This window comes from Siphateles boraxobius, unplaced genomic scaffold (assembly GCF_051911475.1).
Source record: "Siphateles boraxobius isolate OS27281-9 unplaced genomic scaffold, OSU_SipBor_1 11, whole genome shotgun sequence".
NCBI lineage: Eukaryota > Metazoa > Chordata > Actinopteri > Cypriniformes > Leuciscidae > Siphateles > Siphateles boraxobius.
In genome coordinates, this window is record NW_027508711.1 from 6778576 (window position 1) to 6799110 (window position 20535).

General features: G+C 37.9%; 1 protein-coding gene across 6 annotated transcripts in view; it reads left to right on the forward strand.

Moving 5' to 3' along the window:
* Window positions 1-20535, forward strand: part of LOC143701616 (rho GTPase-activating protein 24) — a 28007-nt gene that overhangs the window by 4573 nt on the left and 2899 nt on the right. Inside the window, exons 2-8 of one of the 6 annotated variants that reach the window (XM_077195071.1) lie at window positions 1531-1598; window positions 9924-10289; window positions 14677-14793; window positions 18639-18846; window positions 19468-19597; window positions 19736-19809; window positions 19964-20085. In XM_077195071.1, coding sequence (XP_077051186.1) covers window positions 10238-10289; window positions 14677-14793; window positions 18639-18846; window positions 19468-19597; window positions 19736-19809; window positions 19964-20085 — 703 coding nt within the window. In that variant the 5' untranslated portion in view covers window positions 1531-1598; window positions 9924-10237. Of the gene's footprint in view, window positions 1-1530; window positions 1599-9923; window positions 10290-14676; window positions 14794-17287; window positions 18339-18638; window positions 18847-19464; window positions 19598-19735; window positions 19810-19963; window positions 20086-20535 lie in introns of those variants that run through there. The other 5 variants (XM_077195053.1, XM_077195062.1, XM_077195078.1 and 2 more) reach the window with 5 other exon arrangements.

The following is a 20535-nucleotide window of genomic DNA, read 5'->3' on the forward strand; positions in this document are numbered from 1 at the left end:
GTGACGTACTTCCTGTTTGAGAGTGGAGCTCCAATCGCCCACAGTCTGCAGCCAGACCCTTCTCGAGAAAGTTGATGATCAGTATCATGGTACCAACAAAGCCTGGTTGGATTGGTTTGGTTTTGTCAACTCAAAACTAATCCTGTAACCCTGAGTTTGTTCAACTACCATCATGGTACAGGCCCCCGGCCTTTCTTTATTATTATCCGACAAGTTGTCTCAATAAATAAATCAATGTTTAAAGATGATTATGAAATTGTATCGCGCGTTGGACGAGGATTCGGTTAGAACTACAAACATGAGTGAAAAGTGTTAACAAACTACAGACATGTAACTTAGGACGCTCGAGTCCGGCGGTTGTGTAGAGAGGTTTGGATAAAGGGTTAAGTGATTAATTATCAGTATCTAACCTGACGAAAATTAAGCTATTCAATGTTGGCTACGTTATATTGCATCTGCAGCAGCATTGTGAACTTTTGTAAAGATATGTTTATAGACATTCACTTTTAAATGCATCATTAGGCCTACATTCAAATTGCAAACAGAGAGTGAGAGTCCCCGCATGAAAGACCCACGACTTGCAGATGAACGTGCTCCTACATTTCTATCCGAAACGGTAAGAAATTATATTAGATTGAATGGAGAATTTTAACTGTGACGAGATGATTGACAGGGCAGTTCACGGTGATGGACGCGACGACGACAGAGCTGTCCGTCAAAGATGACGAATAGTATGTCCCAAAGCTTGCCTACTCTTTTGCTACACACTCAAAAGTATTTACATACTTTTGGGCGTATTATAAGTAGGCGAATTGGGTGGCAGCAAAGGTTTTCCAATTTCGGGATTCTGGATTTCAGGATTCTGTGGACCTCTAGGGGTCCATGAAGGAACTGCTGTGGGTCTGATGAGAAGATAAATAGGCAAAAAAATAAGAGATTCTTCTTCAAAGATTGTAATGAAATTTCCAAATATAAAACAAATGATCTTGTATTTGACACATAATGTTATTTAATGTATATAATTGAAGTGTTAAATTTACCTTTGAGTAGGCCTTGTCGTTCCAACCCCATAAGTCTTTCGTTCATCTTCTGAACACAAATGAAGATCTTTTTAAAGAAATCTGATAGAGTCTACACAACTACCTCTTTGATGCTTTAAAAACTTCATAAAGAGATTGTAAAACTAATCCATATGAATTGAACGGTTTTGTCGGTTTTAGTCGGTTTGAACGGTTTAGCTGTCAACAGAGGGACAAAAAGCTCTCAGATTTCATTAAAAAGATCTTAATTTGTGTTCTGAATATGAACAAAAGTCTTACGGGTTTGAAACGACATGAGGGTGAGTAACTGATGACATTAATAATTTTTGGGTGAACTATCCCTTTAATTGTTAAGTTCCACCTTTCCTGTTCACAGTCACCTTGACTGAACAATAAAAAAAGAACAAAAAAGATACTTTCCACTATCATAAACATTTATCTTCCTCAAATATCTAGTTGACATATGACTGCAGTATGTACTTATTTACAGTATTTACAGCACCGCCTGACTTTTTACCTCAAGTTGCTCCAGATGAATCGTCTCTGATTGTTGGCAGGGTAAGATGCCTTATTTTAAATCTTATATCACAATTTAATGAATGGTTATGTACTCTTCTAGTAATTTCATTTGAAATATCAACATTTGTGCCTCCGGAAAATATTGATCTGTGACATTGTGTTATGTTGAATTATGTATCAAAGGTTTTTGTGTCTATTTGTTAATGAGGGATTTATGGACCCAAATAATTGTTTTTAGACTAATTGAGTAAAATCATTCAAATCAAATTCATAGTGTTGTTGCTAGTATGACATATCCTCAATTAAGATGTTGGCAATTAAATATGCATTCATATAAGCTAAGCTATAGATAAATCATAGAAAATCACTTACTGGATTTCTATTTTCTGGATGTCTGTTTTCAGTTTTTTATTATTCAGTTATTTATTCTTTTATTATTCAGTCATTTATTTAGTATTTTAATGACACTTTATTTCGTATTTCATCTATTTCGTATGTATAATATATATGTATATATATATATATATATACAGGTCCTTCTCAAAAAATTAGCATATTGTGATAAAGTCCATTATTTTCCATAATGTAATGATAAAAATTAAACTTTCATATATTTTAGATTCATTGCACACCAACTGAAATATTTCAGGTCTTTTATTGTATTAATATGGATGATTTTGGCATACAGCTCATGAAAACCCCAAATTCCTATCTCAAAAAATTAGCATATCATGAAAAGGTTCTCTAAACGAGCTATTAACCTAATCATCTGAATCAACTAATTAACTCTAAACACCTGCAAAAGATTCCTGAGGCTTTTAAAAACTCCCAGCCTGTTTCATTACTCAAAACCGCAATCATAGGTAAGACTGCCGACCTGACTGCTGTCCAGAAGGCCATCACTGACACCCTCAAGCAAGAGGGTAAGACACAGAAAGAAATTTCTGAACAAATAGGCTGTTCCCAGAGTGCTGTATCAAGGCATCTCAGTGGGAAGTCTGTGGGAAGGAAAAAGTGTGGCAAAAAACGCTGCACAACGAGAAGAGGTGACCGGACCCTGAGGAAGATTGTGGAGAAGGACCGATTCCAGACCTTGGGGGACCTGCGGAAGCAGTGGACTGAGTCTGGAGTAGAAACATCCAGAGCCACCGTGCACAGGCGTGTGCAGGAAATGGGCTACAGGTGCCGCATTCCCCAGGTCAAGCCACTTTTGAACCAGAAACAGCGGCAAAAGTGCCTGACCTGGGCTACAGAGAAGCAGCACTGGACTGTTGCTCAGTGGTCCAAAGTACTTTTTTCGGATGAAAGCAAATTTTGCATGTCATTCGGAAATCAAGGTGCCAGAGTCTGGAGGAAGACTGGGGAGAAGGAAATGCCAAAATGCCTGAAGTCCAGTGTCAAGTACCCACAGTCAGTGATGGTCTGGGGTGCCATGTCAGCTGCTGGTGTTGGTCCACTGTGTTTTATCAAGGGCAGGGTCAATGCAGCTAGCTATCAGGAGATTTTGGAGCACTTCATGCTTCCATCTGCTGAAAAGCTTTATGGAGATGAAGATTTCATTTTTCAGCACGACCTGGCACCTGCTCACAGTGCCAAAACCACTGGTAAATGGTTTACTGACCATGGTATTACTGTGCTCAATTGGCCTGCCAACTCTCCTGAGCTGAACCCCATAGAGAATCTGTGGGATATTGTGAAGAGAAAGTTAATAGACGCAAGACCCAACACTCTGGATGAGCTTAAGGCCGCTATCGAAGCATCCTGGGCCTCCATAACACCTCAGCAGTGCCACAGGCTGATTGCCTCCATGCCACACCGTATTGAAGCAGTCATTTCTGCAAAAGGATTCCCGACCAAGTTTTGAGTGCATAACTGAACATAATTATTTGAAGGTTGACTTTTTTTATTATTATTAAAAACACTTATTTTATTGGTCGGATGAAATATGCTAATTTTTTGAGATAGGAATTTTGGGTTTTCATGAGCTGTATGCCAAAATCATCAGTATTAAAACAATAAAAGACCTGAAATATTTCAGTTGATGTGAAATGAATCTAAAATATATGAGAGTTTAATTTTTATCATTACATTATGGAAAATAATAAACTTTATCACAATATGCTAATTTTTTGAGAAGGACCTGTATATATATATAGTTTTTAGAAATATATGTATATATATATAGGCTATATATATATATATATATATATATATATATATATATATAGGCTATATATATATATATAGGCTATATATATATATATATATATATATATATATATATATATATATATTAGGGCTGTCAAAATAACGCGTTAATTTCGATTAATTAATCTGAGAAGAAATAACGCGTTAAAAAAAATAACGCAGATTAATCCATTCCGTTTTGACCTTTGCGGAGACGTTCTAGCGTTCGTGTAAAAAGAAGGAGGGAGACAAGAACGCGCTGCTTGGATCATTGTTTGGAACATTTACTTTTAACAAACGGAGTTCGTCAAACTCTAAAGTAGGCCTACAACATCAAAAAGCATCCAGGAGTCAGTGTGTGCGTGAGTCGGCGAGTGTGTCTGAGAGAAAGCGCGCTTGTGTGTGTGTGTGTTGTAACTTTTCACGCGCTCTCACGTCACACAACCATTTTCTCACGCACAGAAAAATCGCGCACCAAAGAGAGGACACGGAAACAGACAAGACAGAGCACGTTACTTATGATATTAAAAAAATCTCAGCTCTCAGATTCTGTTAATTTTATTACGAAAATCAAACAATACCGTTCTGGCGCTTGTAAATGTGAAATGACAGATCCCTATAGCGGCACGTGAACCGATCATCTCTAGCTAATAGTAAATAAACACGAATGACCAATGTTGAAAGATACAGTAGGGCAGCCTAAAACTTACCGAAATGTATATTCCTCGATCAATCAGTGTTTTTCAACCGCGAAAAGAGGTCAATAAAACAGCTGGAGAACAATTATGTCACATAACATTTAGCCCTAAGTTACCTCAGGAAATCCATTTCATGACCATATAGCATGTTATAGTTGGCTATAAAAAAGAGCTATAGAGAGTATTTTTCAAAATTTATGTAGCCTACTAGTATATTACGTATGGATTATATTTTTACTTATATCAAAGTTGTTATTTGTAATAAACAAGCATTATATTTAATTTGAGCTATTTTTAACCTTAAATACTACCAGCTGATACGGCTCTCTGTATTTTTACAGCATTGGGTGAGATTTTTTTTTCTTGAGAAAAATGAATGCCTATCTTGTGTACCTAATATTTATCCAAATGAGTCAATATTGCATCAAATCACAATAATTAAATTAAATTGAAATCGTGAAATTTGTGTCAAGCAATAATAATAAAAACGTAGCTTACCAGAAATTGTACCATGTAAACATTGTAAGATTGTGTATGCGATTAATTTAAATTAATTAATTACAGAGTATGTAATTAATTAGATTAAAAATTTTAATCGATTGACAGCCCTAATATATACATACATACATACAGTCATGGTCAGAATTAATGGCACCCTTGGTAAATATGATCAAAACTGGCTTTAAAAAATAAATCTGTATCGTTTATCCTTTTGATCTTTCATTCAAAAAATTTGCAAAATTCTAACCTTTCATTGAAGTGAAATAATTGAAAGTGGGGGGGAAATCACATTATGAAATAAGTGATTTTCTCCAAAACACGTTGGCCACAAATATTGGCAACCTTTTATTAAATACTTTTTGCAATCTCCTTTAGACAAGATAACAGCTCTGAGTTTTCTCCTTTAATGCCTGATGAGTTTGGAGAACAACTGACAAGAGATCAGAGATCATTCCTCCATACAGAATCTCTCAGATTCACAGATCCATGTTGGTGCTTCTTCTCTTCAGTTCACTCCACTCATCAGGTCAGGGAACTGGGACGGTCATGGCAGAAGCTTCATTTTGTGCTCCGTAACACATTTTTTTGTATATTTTGATGTTTATTTTGACTAATCTCTGCAATTCTCCATCTGTGATCATTGAAGAGTTGTTGGCCACTCAAACTCTCTTCCTCACTGTGCATTAAGGCAATATAGACACAGGTCCTCTTCCTGGCAGATTCATAACATCTTTAGTTGATTGGAACTGCTTAATTATTGCTCTGATGGTCAAAATGGGAATTTTCAATTATTTAGCTATTTTCTTACAGCCACTTTCTATTTTGTGATGGTCAACAATCTTTTGATGCACATCAGAACTATATTCTTTGGTTTTACTCATTGTGATGAATGATTAAGGGGATTTGGCATTTATGTTTCCTCATATTTAAACTCCTGTGAAACAAAAAGTCATGGCTGGACAATATCATGTTCCTAGTCACCCTGTTGTTCTAAAAAATGTAAATATTAATGGGAATATACTTCAGACATATTTTACTCGTAAAAAAATTATAGTGGTTCCAATAATTGTAGCCAACTTGTTTTGGCTACAATTATTATCCCCCCCCCCCCCCCCCCCCCCACTTTCAATTATTTTACTTCAATGAAAGGTTAGAATTTAGCAAATTTTTTGAATGAAAGATCAAAAGGATAAACGATGCAGATTTATTTTTTACAGCCAGTTTTGATCATATTTATCAAAATATTAGTCTGACCATGACTGTATATATATATACAGGTCCTTCTCAAAAAATTAGCATATTGTGATAAAGTTCATTATTTTCCATAATGTAATGATAAAAATTAAACTTTCATATATTTTAGATTCATTGCACACAAACTGAAATATTTCAGGTCTTTTATTGTTTTAATACTGATGATTTTGGCATACAGCTCATGAAAACCCAAAATTCCTGTCTCAAAAAATTAGCATATTTCATCCGACCAATAAAAGAAGTGTTTTTAATACAAAAAAAAAGTCAACCTTCAAATAATTATGTTCAGTTATGCACTCAATAGTCAATACTTGGTCGGGAATCCTTTTGCAGAAATGACTGCTTCAATGCGGCGTGGCATGGAGGCAATCAGCCTGTGGCACTGCTGAGGTGTTATGGAGGCCCAGGATGCTTCGATAGCGGCCTTAAGCTCATCCAGAGTGTTGGGTCTTGCGTCTCTCAACTTTCTCTTCACAATATCCCACAGATTCTCTATGGGGTTCAGGTCAGGAGAGTTGGCAGACCAATTGAGCACAGTAATACCATGGTCAGTAAACCATTTACCAGTGGTTTTGGCACTGTGAGCAGGTGGCAGGTCGTGCTGAAAAATGAAATCTTCATCTCCATAAAGCTTTTCAGCAGATGGAAGCATGAAGTGCTCCAAAATCTCCTGATAGCTAGCTGCATTGACCCTGCCCTTGATAAAACACAGTGGACCAACACCAGCAGCTGACATGGCACCCCAGACCATCACTGACTGTAGGTACTTGACACTGGACTTCAGGCATTTTGGCATTTCCTTCTCCCCAGTCTTCCTCCAGACTCTGGCACCTTGATTTCCGAACGACATGCAAAACTGAGCAACAGTCCAGTGCTGCTTCTCTGTAGCCCAGGTCAGGCGCTTCTGCCACTGTTTCTGGTTCAAAAGTGGCTTGAACTGGGGAATGCGGCACCTGTAGCCCATTTCCTGCACACGCCTGTGCACGGTGGCTTTGGATGTTTCTACTCCTGACTCAGTCCACTGCTTCCGCAGGTCCCCCAAGGTCTGGAATCGGTCCTTCTCCACAATCTTCCTCAGGGTCCGGTCACCTCTTCTCGTTGGGCAGCGTTTTTTTGCCACACTTTTTCCTTCCCACAGACTTCCCACTGAGGTGCCTTGATACAGCACTCTGGGAACAGCCTATTTGTTCATAAATTTCTTTCTGTGTCTTACCCTCTTGCTTGAGGGTGTCAATGAAGGCCTTCTGGACAGCAGTCAGGTCGGCAGTCTTACCTATGATTGCGGTTTTGAGTAATGAAACAGGCTGGGAGTTTTTAAAAGCCTCAAGAATCTTTTGCAGGTGTTTAGAGTTAATTAGTTGATTCAGATGATTAGGTTAATAGCTCGTTTAGAGACCCTTTTCATGATATGCTAATTTTTTGAGATAGGAAATTTGGGTTTTTATGAGCTGTATGCCAAAATCATCAGTATTAAAACAATAAAAGACCTGAAATATTTCAGTTGGTGTGCAATGAATCTAAAATATATGAAAGTTTAATTTTTATCATTACATTATGGAAAATAATGAACTTTATCACAATATGCTAATTTTTTGAGAAGGACCTGTGTATATATATATATACATATATATATATATATATATATATATATATATATATATAAATCATCCTTTACATGCTAAACTCATATATTACAATTTCAAAGTAAATGCACATTGTTATGTCATTTCATTATTAAGACTGTATAAAGCAGTTTTTTTTGTAATAAAGTAAATATAATAGGATGTGTAGATGCAGAACATAAATAGATGCATTTGTTATAATAACTTGATTTACCTGATTTAGCACATGCAGTTTCAGGTTGCATTTTGTTCTCTTGTGTCAGATGAAGTGTTTGACAGATTTACGGTTGTATCTTATCAGTGATTATTAAAGCAAAAGCTTCTATGTAGATTAAAAACGAGGGCTGTTCCATTCTCACAATTTAAGTTTCTTACTGCCTTCCATTTCAATTCCATGTAAAAAGATGAACCTGTCATGAGATGAATTGTGTGCGTGCATGCGAATGAGTCCTAGTGTGTAACTTGTGTGTCTGACAAGTTTCATTTTCAGAAGAGCCTTTGCTCAGCACAAAACCGTGTATCGTGCATATTGACAAAAAAGGAGTGAAAAGCTCTTAGTGATAATTGGAACTGCCCGGCCACTGTGCAGCAGGGGTCAGAGTGGAGAAACCAGAGGGCCCAATTCAAAATGCGTGTGCCAGAATACTTTCACACATTCCAATAGATTTGCAGCAGTCAGAAAGTCATTTCAAAGAAGACTCATTCATGGTACTGAATAGAGTGCTGCAGGAATGAGTCCGAAAACCTAGAATTAAGTTAGCATTTTTGCCCTTCTCGTTCCATTTTCCCAAAGTTAGTGGGGTTTTTGAATGGGGTTTTAGTTAAATGCCTAAGATATACTCTGTGGTTAACAAAAGCTCAATATATTTTCATGGTTTATTCTACAGCACAAAATACATCAGTAATACCCCCTTGTGATTTTTTAAAATCGTTTTGGCTAAATGGACTACAGAGGTTGTCAGGGACATTAAACGGCATCACTGCAAACATCTACTCACTAGTCTGCTTTTACAGCCTTGTGCTCATCGCGCTCTTGCAAACTATTCCAACTCAAACTTGTAGATTTTAAATAAAGACTGAAAGAGTTGTTGGAAGCTTAATGGTGGTGATGTTGAAGACTCACAACCGTGGTGTAGTTCGTTTATAGCCTACGTTTAGCTTTTTTCTCCTGGTGATTGTATTTAGGCTTCAAAATTCTGTTGTTTTTTAGCAAGTTATTCTTGATGAACAAAACATTTAAGAATCACAAACGTTTGTTGGTAGCAGAGCTTATTTACTGCAATAATCCAAAAGCCAATGGAAAAATCCTATTGTGTTTTTTTTCAAGTGAACCAGGGTGATGCTATCTCCCGGATTGGCCTACAAAAATATGCCATCACTCTATAGGGGACCAAAGGTTGTAACAACACCAAGAGCACTGGCCTTAACAGTGGTCCATATTTCAAACAATGCCCACTGAATAGTATCTGCAGAACATGTACACTTGGCAAACTTACCAAATAGCTAAATTTTGAAGAAATCATTAGTGAAAATGTACAAAGGTACATCCCTGGATTGTGTATTCTCTGTGCCTGAGAATTCATGACAAGTCAGTGGCCACTTCAGTACAGCTCCGACTCCTATACTTGATGGGATGTGTAAAGTCTACTGAAAAGATCCATTGCTCTTGCCAAATGAAGTGAACCTCTTTCATCAGGATCAATATATGCCTGAGATCCTGCCAGGCCGGGAATCATAAATCTGGCTTGCAGTGAGAAGGAAAGCGAGCGAGCGAGAAGGAGAGAGAGAGGGCAGATGGGGAAGGGAGGATGTGAGAGACGACGGCTCCTCTTAGTCTAATGGAGGACGGTTCAAAAGTTTAACGTGCCGGCCACCCGCTCACGTCTTTATAACCTCTTTGAGTCATTGTGTGCGGGTGAGGGCTGATCACGTCGATGGCCATTAAACCAAATGCGGGGCTGGTCTGGGGGTGGGTGGGGGGTGGTGGATGCATTAGGGAAATTGGCCCTGGCTGCCTGAGACGGCATACTGTACTGAAGTAATTATAGTTGCTGGAGGGATGCTGATGCCAGATAGTATGTGTGTGTGTGTTTGTATGCAAGTGTGTCCAGAATAGTCTGCCGCAGAGGGTCCATGCCCCGCCCTTCCATCTCCCCCAGCAAAGCGGCTGCCAACGGGATAGGGCTGGGGCTTTATTGATGAGATGGATGAGAAGGGAGATAGGGGTAGAGAGACAGATGGGGCTTGTGTCCAGGCCATGGCAGTGCTGGGGAGCCTGCGCTCAGGGATGCCGGCAGCGTGGCCAGCCTCCACCGATCAGGAGCCGCTAGAGCCCCAGAGCTGATGATGATGATGATCCGCACCCATAGAGGATCTGAGCTCGGCTGAGGCATCTCAAGAGACACCCACCTGCAGGATGGGACTCACCTGCTTCAAGTCCTGGAAGTACAACAGTGCTGCACAGAAAGGTGAGCGAGTGCTTCACTACTTCCAGTCTTTCTGGCTCACCATATGTGATGACCTGAGTGTGTGAACTTGATGTAGATATAGCATGCACTAATATAAGACATGACCTGCTGACCTGGATTCAACATTACACTAGTATGTCTAGTATGATTAATATACATTAATCAAAATTAAGATGTACTACTCACCCTTCACAGTATGTTTAAAACTAGCAGCTCAAACTCATAGAGATTTTATTGGAGATTCTGGGTCAGGCAATTATTTCAAGTGCTGGAAGGGAAGCAGAACATGAAGGACGGACCCCATGCCGCGTTGACCGAAATTTCACTTACGAATACATTAAAGCCAAGAAGCGACAGGTATATAGCCAGTTTGTCTTTATGTGTTGGAGGGGCACTAAAATAATTAAAATAATGAGCTTGAAAAGACTCAGATAAGACAAGCAAGCAGAGTGACTAAGAATGTTTGGGACGGACTCCGAATCGATGTAATTTGCAGAGAAACTAAGGAGACAAAGGATAGATAACCCCCCTTTAAATACTGGGTTTAAAACATTTGGATGAGGAACAGCTCTGCTACTATGTTTACCTGTTGCATGATATACTAGGTACAAGTAATCGTATTTACTGAATGCAAACTATTAGATTTGTTTGTTTATTACGTTTTTAACGCCATGTTAGCATCAGGGCTATTTAAATGGCAAACAGAAGGTCAATATCACAATCTATAACATTTTTATTATTATATAAAACATTTCAATTTGACATAAGATAGAACATTTAAAATACATTCGGTTTATACATTCTAAAATATTTAAAGGAACTTGACACTAGATACATAAAAGAGGAACTTTGCCAATCATTAGAAACCCATGTGTAAGTCTTGAGTGCAAACTATTAGGCAAGTCATGACCATGAGTGAAAAATGTCCGTCAAATTCATGAAAACTCGGAGAAAGACTATGCTGTTGTTTTCTGTCGTATAACCACTTAAGGAAGCACTTACCATTCTTCCAATTATTGAGTTGTCAAAATAGAGTACCAAACGCTCCTGCCACTCTTTATTACAACATTCCTGTCTATTAAACATTTCATGTCAGTGAACCAACTACTACTTATATTTCTCTCCAAGTACTTACTTTGAGCCTGTTTAAGTAATATTTGCACAAAAAGAAAATTCGTTCATATTTACTCTCAATCTCTTACTTCTTTCCTTACGTGGAACACAATGGAAGCTGTCAATCAGAATGTTAATGCAGCTCTTTTCCATATGCTCACTGTGAAAGGGAAAGGACACTCAACTCGAAAAAGCACTATATAATCCGACTTTGCACTATATTCCATGTTTTCTAAAGACATGCCGTTGCTTTGCATGAGAAACAGACCAAACTTTAAGTTATTAATCACTGAATATTCTCCCCACCATTTGACATTCAAGAGCTGTAAAATCACAGTCTCCAGAACAGGTTTAGAGGACGAGGAATATAGCACACTACTTTTATGGTACTTTTAAGGTGCTTTCTTTGTCATTTCTGGTTCTTGAAAAAGTTCTTCACTTTCATCATCTGGAAGAGAAAAATGGGAACATCTCCCTTTGTGAAAAAAGAGAGTGTAATATAAGACATGATATGAGTGAACCAACCCTTTAACTGTGGCGGTCACTGCTCTGAATCTGTGAAATGCTCTTTTATGGCATTTCAATGCTCTCCTTTTAATATCATTATTGCTCAGGCCAGATTCGACGAGCTCTGGGTATTGATAAACCACTTAGCTGGATTTTTACAGCTCTGTCTTGTTACGGAAAGTGTCCCCTTTGGAATTAATTACTGCGCTCTACCGGCAAATGTGAGTGGGATCTGGGGCATACTTTAATTGTGACTGAGACCCATCCTGTGATTAATATTGTCTTTGAGAAATACATGAAGTAGAAAAAAATGGCAAGAGTTTTTAATTAAATTATGAAAATCAATGCACTCCTTTCCCCCGTTGAACTCTTGCGGTGCTTAAAGATAAGAAATGGTCATCTGATTCATCTTGGGCTGTCTTCCAGTTAGCTCACAGATGGAAGCTTGAAGGACACAGTGACCATTAAGGACAGAGAGAGATTTTTACACAGTAAAGAGCAATACACACCACTTAGAATTAGCCTTACTTCACTCAGAAATCACGTTTTTTATTGTAATCATTAAAAGCACTTTAAAGGTATAGTTCACCCAAAAATAAAAATGTTGTCATTAATTACTCACCCTCATGTCTTTCCAAACCCGTAAGACCTTCTTTCATCTTTGGAACATAAATGAGCTTCAGCAAGAACCAATGAGGTTCATTCTCATGTTACGCTGCATGTTTGAGCTTCAGCAAGAACCAATGAGGTTCAGTCTTGTTTTACACAGTGCGTTTGAGCTTCTGCAAGAACCAATGAGATTTGTTCTCAGGCGTCAAAGCAGGTTCGGTTGAGCTTCAGTATATGTTCGCTGATCAATGTTGTGAATAAAAGCCTAAATGAAATTTGTTCATCCTATAAAGTGATTGAGTCTCTTCAGAAAACTTGGATTAAACGACTTCATTCATATGGATTAGTTTTACAATCCCTTTATGAACTTTTTGAAGCATCAAAGTGGTAGTTGTGTAGCTGTCAACAGAGGGACAGGAAGCTCTCAGATTTCATTAAAAAGATCTTCATTTGTGTTCTGAAGATAAATGAAAGTCTTATGGGTTTGAAACGACATGAGGGTGAGTAATTACTGACAGAAGTTTCAATTTTGGATGAACTATCCCTTTAACATACAACATAAATTCACTTCTTAAAAACAAACCTCGTAAATTCAAATCCCAATTTCCCAGCACCCATAGAGCAGCCACAGGATGGAAAAAAAAACAGCGGTAGTTAATAAGTGTGTGGATTTATCATGTCGTGGTTTGTTGCTGTCAAAACCAAGAGGAACATTCTTAGATCTGGAGGCACATGTCCCTTCACATGCAGTTGAACAATCAAAACCAACTCGTATTGTATTTCCAAGAAGGAAAACTAATATATGTAGCAAGACTTTGGTCGTGCACACTGTAAAGTTTCTGACACTGATAACCATTGTAATGTTTTGGGGCCACTATTATTTAACAAATTAATATTACAGTGGCCAAAGACTCATTGTGTTCTGCAATTTTAACTAAACCATTGACAGAGCCATTCTGTGTTGTCCTGTTTCTTTAGTGTTGCCATGAGCATTTTGGGCTTGGCACATACATTGATCAATATTATGGAGTTATTTTCCAAGGATTTTATTTTTATTTTGGTTTACTATGGGCTTGTTCTTGTTTTCTGTTTGTGTTTTTCTAGCAATTTCTATAGCATTTTCTTTCACAGCCACATATTTGATGTTTATTATTAATCTTTTTAAACTTTATTTTTATACATTAACAAATTACATCAACGAATTAAACATTCCTTGACAACAACGGTGGCCCAAATAAAAGAGATACAGAAATAGAAAAAGTGAAAAAGAAATACATAATACATTGTACAATAGTAAAATGAAAGAAAAAATAAATGTATATATAAATTTTTTTTAATGCAACAGGGAATAAGTGAAAGTTTCACACCATTCCGTTCACCCTCAATGCCTCAATATATATATATATACTAATAGGTGTCCACCTTTGTATGAAAATGTCCAGTTTCAGTTGGAGTTGAGCAGTCATATGTTCCATTTTGTTAATAGATATAAGTTTTTCTCTCCATTGACTAATTTTTGGTGGGTGTGGCTTCATCCAATTAATTGTAATGGTTTTCATGCACATAATTGGAGTACATGCAGAATATATCTCTGGTTTTGACTACAAAAATCTTGGGGTATTCCCTCAAACAAAAAATACAAGGGAGTAAAAGGCAGGTCTACATGCTAAATTGTAATAATCTCATCCTTAAACCCTTGCCAAAATGTAACTAATTTTGGACATTCCCAAAATATGTGTGTGTGGTATCCTACCTTCCCACACTCCCTCCAACATTTCTCTACTTCTGGATTATCTGATGTATGTTTAAATACGTCATTAACAACTTGTTCAGTCGGTTCCGTTCACACGGAATAGAATTTTTGTAAATGTGGTTGTCACTCCCGTGCATTAATGAACTTTGCGTGTACAGAACAAGATTAAGCACTAAAAGATGGATTGACAACCAAATTTCAAAAACGTCTTTGTGAAATGAACAACTTTGTTCATTACATATTAGGAATGATATTTTATGCATGCATGTGTCCATCAGGCTATAGGTCAAGATTATGTTTCTAAATTTGTTTGGAATTCTAAATTAAGTGACTTTTGAGTATTTGGATGATGTGGGATAAACAAACTAACTTTGTCTATGTATTTTCCCTCCGTCTCTCAATTAGGAGGAAACGGGGACGTATTGGTTAGTCCTGGCTCATATTTCTTCCTGTCAAACAGCTGTGGTCAGGGGGAGGAGTGGCTGAAGAGCCTAAATAAGGGCATTTGGATACCTTTTACAGGTACACACACACACACACACACACACTAGTTTAGGACCTGAATTTCTGACTAATTTTGTTTCTACACTCTGTGGTCTCTGGAAAATCCAGGCCAGTGCGATTCATTGTCATGATAAAATACCTGAATACGATGAAACAGAAGATCCAATCAGTCTTCAGGGCTCCAGCCATAGACATAACAACCCACTCACACAACACACACATATTCCAGTCATTTCCAAGTCATGGGCCATGCATTACACACTCTGACTAGTCTCAATCACAGACTGCGCTTTGTCTACCATCACAAATCTCACAAAATGCTGAAAAACACATGCCGCTAGAGCTGATGTCATTCGAAACAACAAATATTGAGAATTTTCCTCATGATTTTGGCTGAAAAAACATCACAAACAAGGTTGGCAAGTGTTTTTCAGCCAGTGTCATTAATTCAAGCAACATCTCAAGAATTTTTCTCAGTGGTTCATCCATCAGTCTTTTCCTCCTCTATTACTTCCAGCATTACTTGGAGTGAGAGCATGAGGGGTTGTGGGTGGCAGCTGTGTCCATCTTGGCAGTGTGCCTGGGAATAATAATGTTACAATACACCTTGTTTTTCTCATGAGAGCCATCAACCCCCATCACACCCATACAATTCCATACAATGAAGTAGTTTTGGGAGTGCAAGACACTAAAACAAATATACATATATGTTACAAATATATATTTTCATAAAGGAAAAAATGTATGCATTAAGGTAGGATACAAAATATGGATCAATCCCGATCTTCATTCAAATAATCGGGAAACTCAATATTTTACTCTATTCCAGTAAAATATGATATTTACTCTATAGTGCACTTCTGCTGCTAAATCTAAATCCCTATGGCAAAGGAAGTCATGTTTTACAGTCCAAATTGAATGTGATAAGATAAAAATGTTACAGACAGCGTGCAATAACACAATGCGACCAGTACAATGAATGACTCTTATGAATTTAGTGAATCAAAAACAGATAGCGCAACCAGTGAGGTTTGATTCGTGAACAAATGACTCTCACAAACAGGTACTTTTTAGTAAATCAAAAACCCATACCACAGTGTAATCCCATTTATCAACATATGACCCTTTTAATAAATCAAACAAAAAGACTCGAACACATTATAACTTATGCGTCAAATCAATTGTCAGTTTTAATTTTACTTCAGCTGGTATCCACAGACAAGTTTTTTGTGCTGATTAAATCTGTTTAATGAATTATATTGAAATATACCCAAATTAATCAAAAATTAGTACAATGTAATTGTAATTCACCCTTTACTGGGATTTTGATTGACAGGCAATTTCACGAGAGGTGTCAGTCTATAAATGGAAAGTAACTCGTGCTACTTAGTTGAGAAAATAACTCTGATATTTTGTTGTAAATTTAAAAGTAATGCGTTACTTCTGATTACGCAACTTGTGTTACTTGCAATTCGTTACCCCTAACACTGATGGTCAGAGTGGTAATAATGCAATTAAGGGGTTTACATGACTGTTATTGCGATTAAAATAGGCGTACGCCACAGTTTATTTGTGATTGTTTACTATGATTAGAAGCTTAATCACATAAGTTTAATCAAAAGCATTGTGTTTACTTGGGGTATTATGAGGGTGCATGTAAACATTGTGTGCATTGTGTGAGGAAACGTCTGATACTATCCCTGTTAAAACATGGAAATCTGAGCTGAGGGCGAAACTTGAACTGCAGAGTCCATGTTGATGCTTATTTCCCAGGAGAGATTAACATTCCCAATGAATTCCCTACATTACCTCTCCAACATAACTCAACACAGCTCTGGGGCTCCTAAAAGGTGAGATTCCCTTCCAGATAACACACAGCCACATTAACATGCACTGCACACTCACTGGGCCAATGTCTAAGGATCCATTTTAGACTGGGAATCTCATCAGGGGCAAAGTTACCGGGCACAAATGTATAAAAAGGGTTGGAGGGGTGTGTTCAGCTGTGTCCAATGGAAATTTCTTGGAAGCAGGCCATGAGAGGTACACAGGGACAGAAAAGAAAGAAAGAAAGAAAGAAAGAAAGGGAGATATAACAAAGTAACCAGCAGAAAGTTCTAGCTCATTTATTTTTAGTCAATTTGTGTTTTGTGGTGTTAATGATTCATGGTGAGGGGGCAGAAAAAGGAAAAACAGACTCCAGTAAACCTCTAGTGGAGTAGCTTAATAAAGACAAGACGTTTGGAAAAAAGCAGACAGAAAACTGGCAAAGAAAGAGTAAGGGAAAGATAGTACCAACAATCAACAGCAGTGAATGACACGGCAAGAGAGAGAAAGTGTAACCATGTTTGTAATTCCTCCCTTGTAATTAAGAAGGCAGACTTAATTTAAAAGTAAACCAAGGAGGTGCTGACACACGTCACTGGAAACTTTGGACAATTAAGTACAGACAAACATAACCTCCCCTTCAGAGGCGAACACAGACATGTCTGTTGATGTCACTGTCAACAGTGGCACATGACTGAGACATCCACTTCCAGAGGCGGCGTCAAAGGGAATATCTTCTTTATACCAGACTTCTACCCATTTTAATGAAAAGCACCAGGTGGTACATCGGTGAGCTCCCGCAGGAAGCAACCGTCACGGTAGAGGAGATCGAGCACTAAATGGACAACAGTGTTTCCATAACTATCTCTTAGGACGTATACTGAACTGGGACAAATTAAACCGGTGGTCTCTATTTTACCTGGACTAAGGACACCAAATTGTTTTTGACAAACATTTTGTTGTGATAAAAATCTTTGTTAAGCTTCTGTCCTTCAAATTTGGAATTTTCAGAATTGAAACTGAAGGAAAACTTTTTACAGAAATGTGCTGAGAATTAGAAGTGTGCACTTGAACAATGCCTCCTCTTTCAGAATGAGGACTGTCATCTGATTTGGAATGCTGATATATCCGATAAGCATGCATATCTGAGCTGGAGGGTCACGGCTGCACATCAGAGAGAGAGAGAGAGAGGAAAGAGAGAGAGACTCTCTTGAGTGCACTAAGCCATACCTGCAGACAGGAGAGAGAGAGAGAGAAAGAGAGAGAGACTCTCTTGAGTGCACTAAGCCATACCTGCAGACAGGAGAGAGAGAGAGAGAGAGAGAGAGAGAGAGAGAGAGAGAGAGAGAGTGAGAGTGAGAGTGAGAGTGAGAGAGAGAGAGAGAGAGAGAGAGAGAGAGAGAGAGAGAGAGAGAGAGAGAGAGAGAGAGAGCGAGAGCGAGAGCGAGAGGAGGAGGAAGAGCAAAGGGAAAGGAACATCCAGTCCCAGACTAAACAAGTTTATAAAACATGAGCAAAAGGGATTTGGGTTCATTGAGGACAATCGTTCGATGCCAGTTTCAGGATTGCTACTGAGGTCAGGATAGTGGAAGTGTGTCCCCCCAAAAAAAAAAAAAAAAAGACAGACGGATAAAAAAAAAAGATGCCTGAAAACAAGCAGACAATCCAGCGGACTGGAAGCTATCTGTCTCACTCTGCTTACAGGAAGATAAAAAGGGTGCTGAGCTTCAGAAGACGTGAGTATTAAATATTAGGCAGGGAGAGGGCACACCATCACACACAGAGGTAGATTTTGGTGCAGTGCAGCAGCAGCGTGCATAAATCCTAAAGGCACTTTTTAGCAGAACATTATTATTGTTTGATGCAATTTGTTCTTTTTCTGCGGACTCAACATGATCTTTGTTTTCACTTTTGAGGTTAACTGCATTTATAGTGAGTCCTCTCACTATTTCAGCACATATCCATTGACAAAATTAGGTGAAAAGCTAAAGGGGTCTGTCACTGATAATTCTATACTCTGTATTTTATCATCACAGGTGTGTTTGGTCAAAGGTTGGAGGAGACCGTCCTGTATGAGAGGAGATATGGGGATCACATGGCTCCTCTGGTGGTAGAGCAGTGTGTCGATTTTATCCGAGAGCATGGGCTCACAGAGGTGGGACTCTTCAGGCAGCCCGGCCAGGCTACGCTGGTTAAAGAGCTGCAGGAAGCTTTTGATGCTGGGGAGAAACCATCTTTTGACAGGTAAGAGATTGACATTAATCGGTATAGGTACAGCAGAGATAATGTTTAAATCAGCATAAAATCAGCTAAATCAGCATCAACATCTTGAATTAGTAAGTCTTGAATTTTGAACGTTTTATAGGCCTTACAGAGACATATCTGTATGAAATGTCATCTATAGACATTTGGGTACTCCAATGTATGGGCAATGGTGCCAAGTGCAAAAAACACTATTTCCCAAAATACAATTATCTGAATAATTTATTTTAATTGTAATTCAGTGAATTGCACTGCCTACAATTATAATTTAACTTCATGTTGGACATGGTCAATTTAATTTAACTTATGGATTAAAATGGCGCTGATTCAAGTCTAAATTTTGCCCACCGCTGCTACATACTAAACTCAAAAAAAAGAAGAAAAAACATCCTTTTACTTTCAACAGGTTTTAGGTTTAGGGGTAGGGTTTGGATTAGGATTAGGGGATAGAGAAATCATTATGTCTATGGATAGTCTCCACAAGTCCCCGAAACCTAACGTGTGTCTGTGTGAGAGAGAATATTAGTAAGTAAATTAATTTGTACAAATACTTATATAAGTGAATTTACTCTTGTAGTGAATACATGTTTGCTCTCTCAGCAGCACAGATGTCCACACAGTGGCATCTTTGCTGAAGCTATACCTCAGGGAGCTGCCTGAACCTCTGGTGCCATTTTCCCGCTATGAAGAGTTTCTTATTTGTGGCAAAAGAATCCCCTCAGATAGAGAAAAGGTATAGTCAACTATATAACTCACTTCAAAGAAGAGCATGGTGCTATTTGATCAATTTAAACAAGAAAATACGATTACATTCTGGACATTTAAGGGCAGACAATAATTTTGTTTCTTATAATCTCATCCTGAACTTCAGGGTTTGCAAGATTTGAAGAGTCTCCTTTATGAGCTGCCTGTAGCAAACTTCAACCTCCTGAAATACATCTGCCAGTAAGATAATTTTGTTTCATCCAAAGATCTAAGGATTTGGTTTTCAATATCTAGATATTGGCATTTGGAGCTTCAACCTAATTTGCCATGAAGCGTCAAGTCTTTAGTCATGGCTCACGTCACATAACACTGCTATGACACATCTTTGTACCAGATTCTTAAATGATGTCCAATCATGCTCCAATGTCAACAAGATGAGTATCCAGAATTTGGCAACTGTTTTCGGGCCAAATATTCTCCGGCCTAAAGCAGAGGACCCAGAAAGTATCATTGGAGGTGAGCAATATTTAGATGTCGATAAAAAGGGTCTGAGGCAAAGGGTTAATGACTTTTCTGAGATTTAGATACATCTTAAAGGTGCATTGTGTAATATTTAGGAGGATCTGTTGACAGAAATGCAATATCATAAACTTAACTATGTTTTCAGTGGTGTATAAAGACTATACATAATGAACTGTTATGTTTTTATTACTTTAGAATAAGCCATTTCTATCTACATACACCGCAGGTCCCCTTAAATTGAAATTGCCATTTTGCACCGACATGTTTCTACAGTAGCTCTAAACGGACAAACGCGTTTTGTCACTATGTTGTTCTTCGTGCAAAGCAAGCTAAAGTCAGAGAATAAAATACGGACAATGATATTCGCAATAACATATAGTTTTACTGAATAATTAAGTAAACATTATTTCTTAATTTATACTTCTAAAGAAACCTCATTGCTTA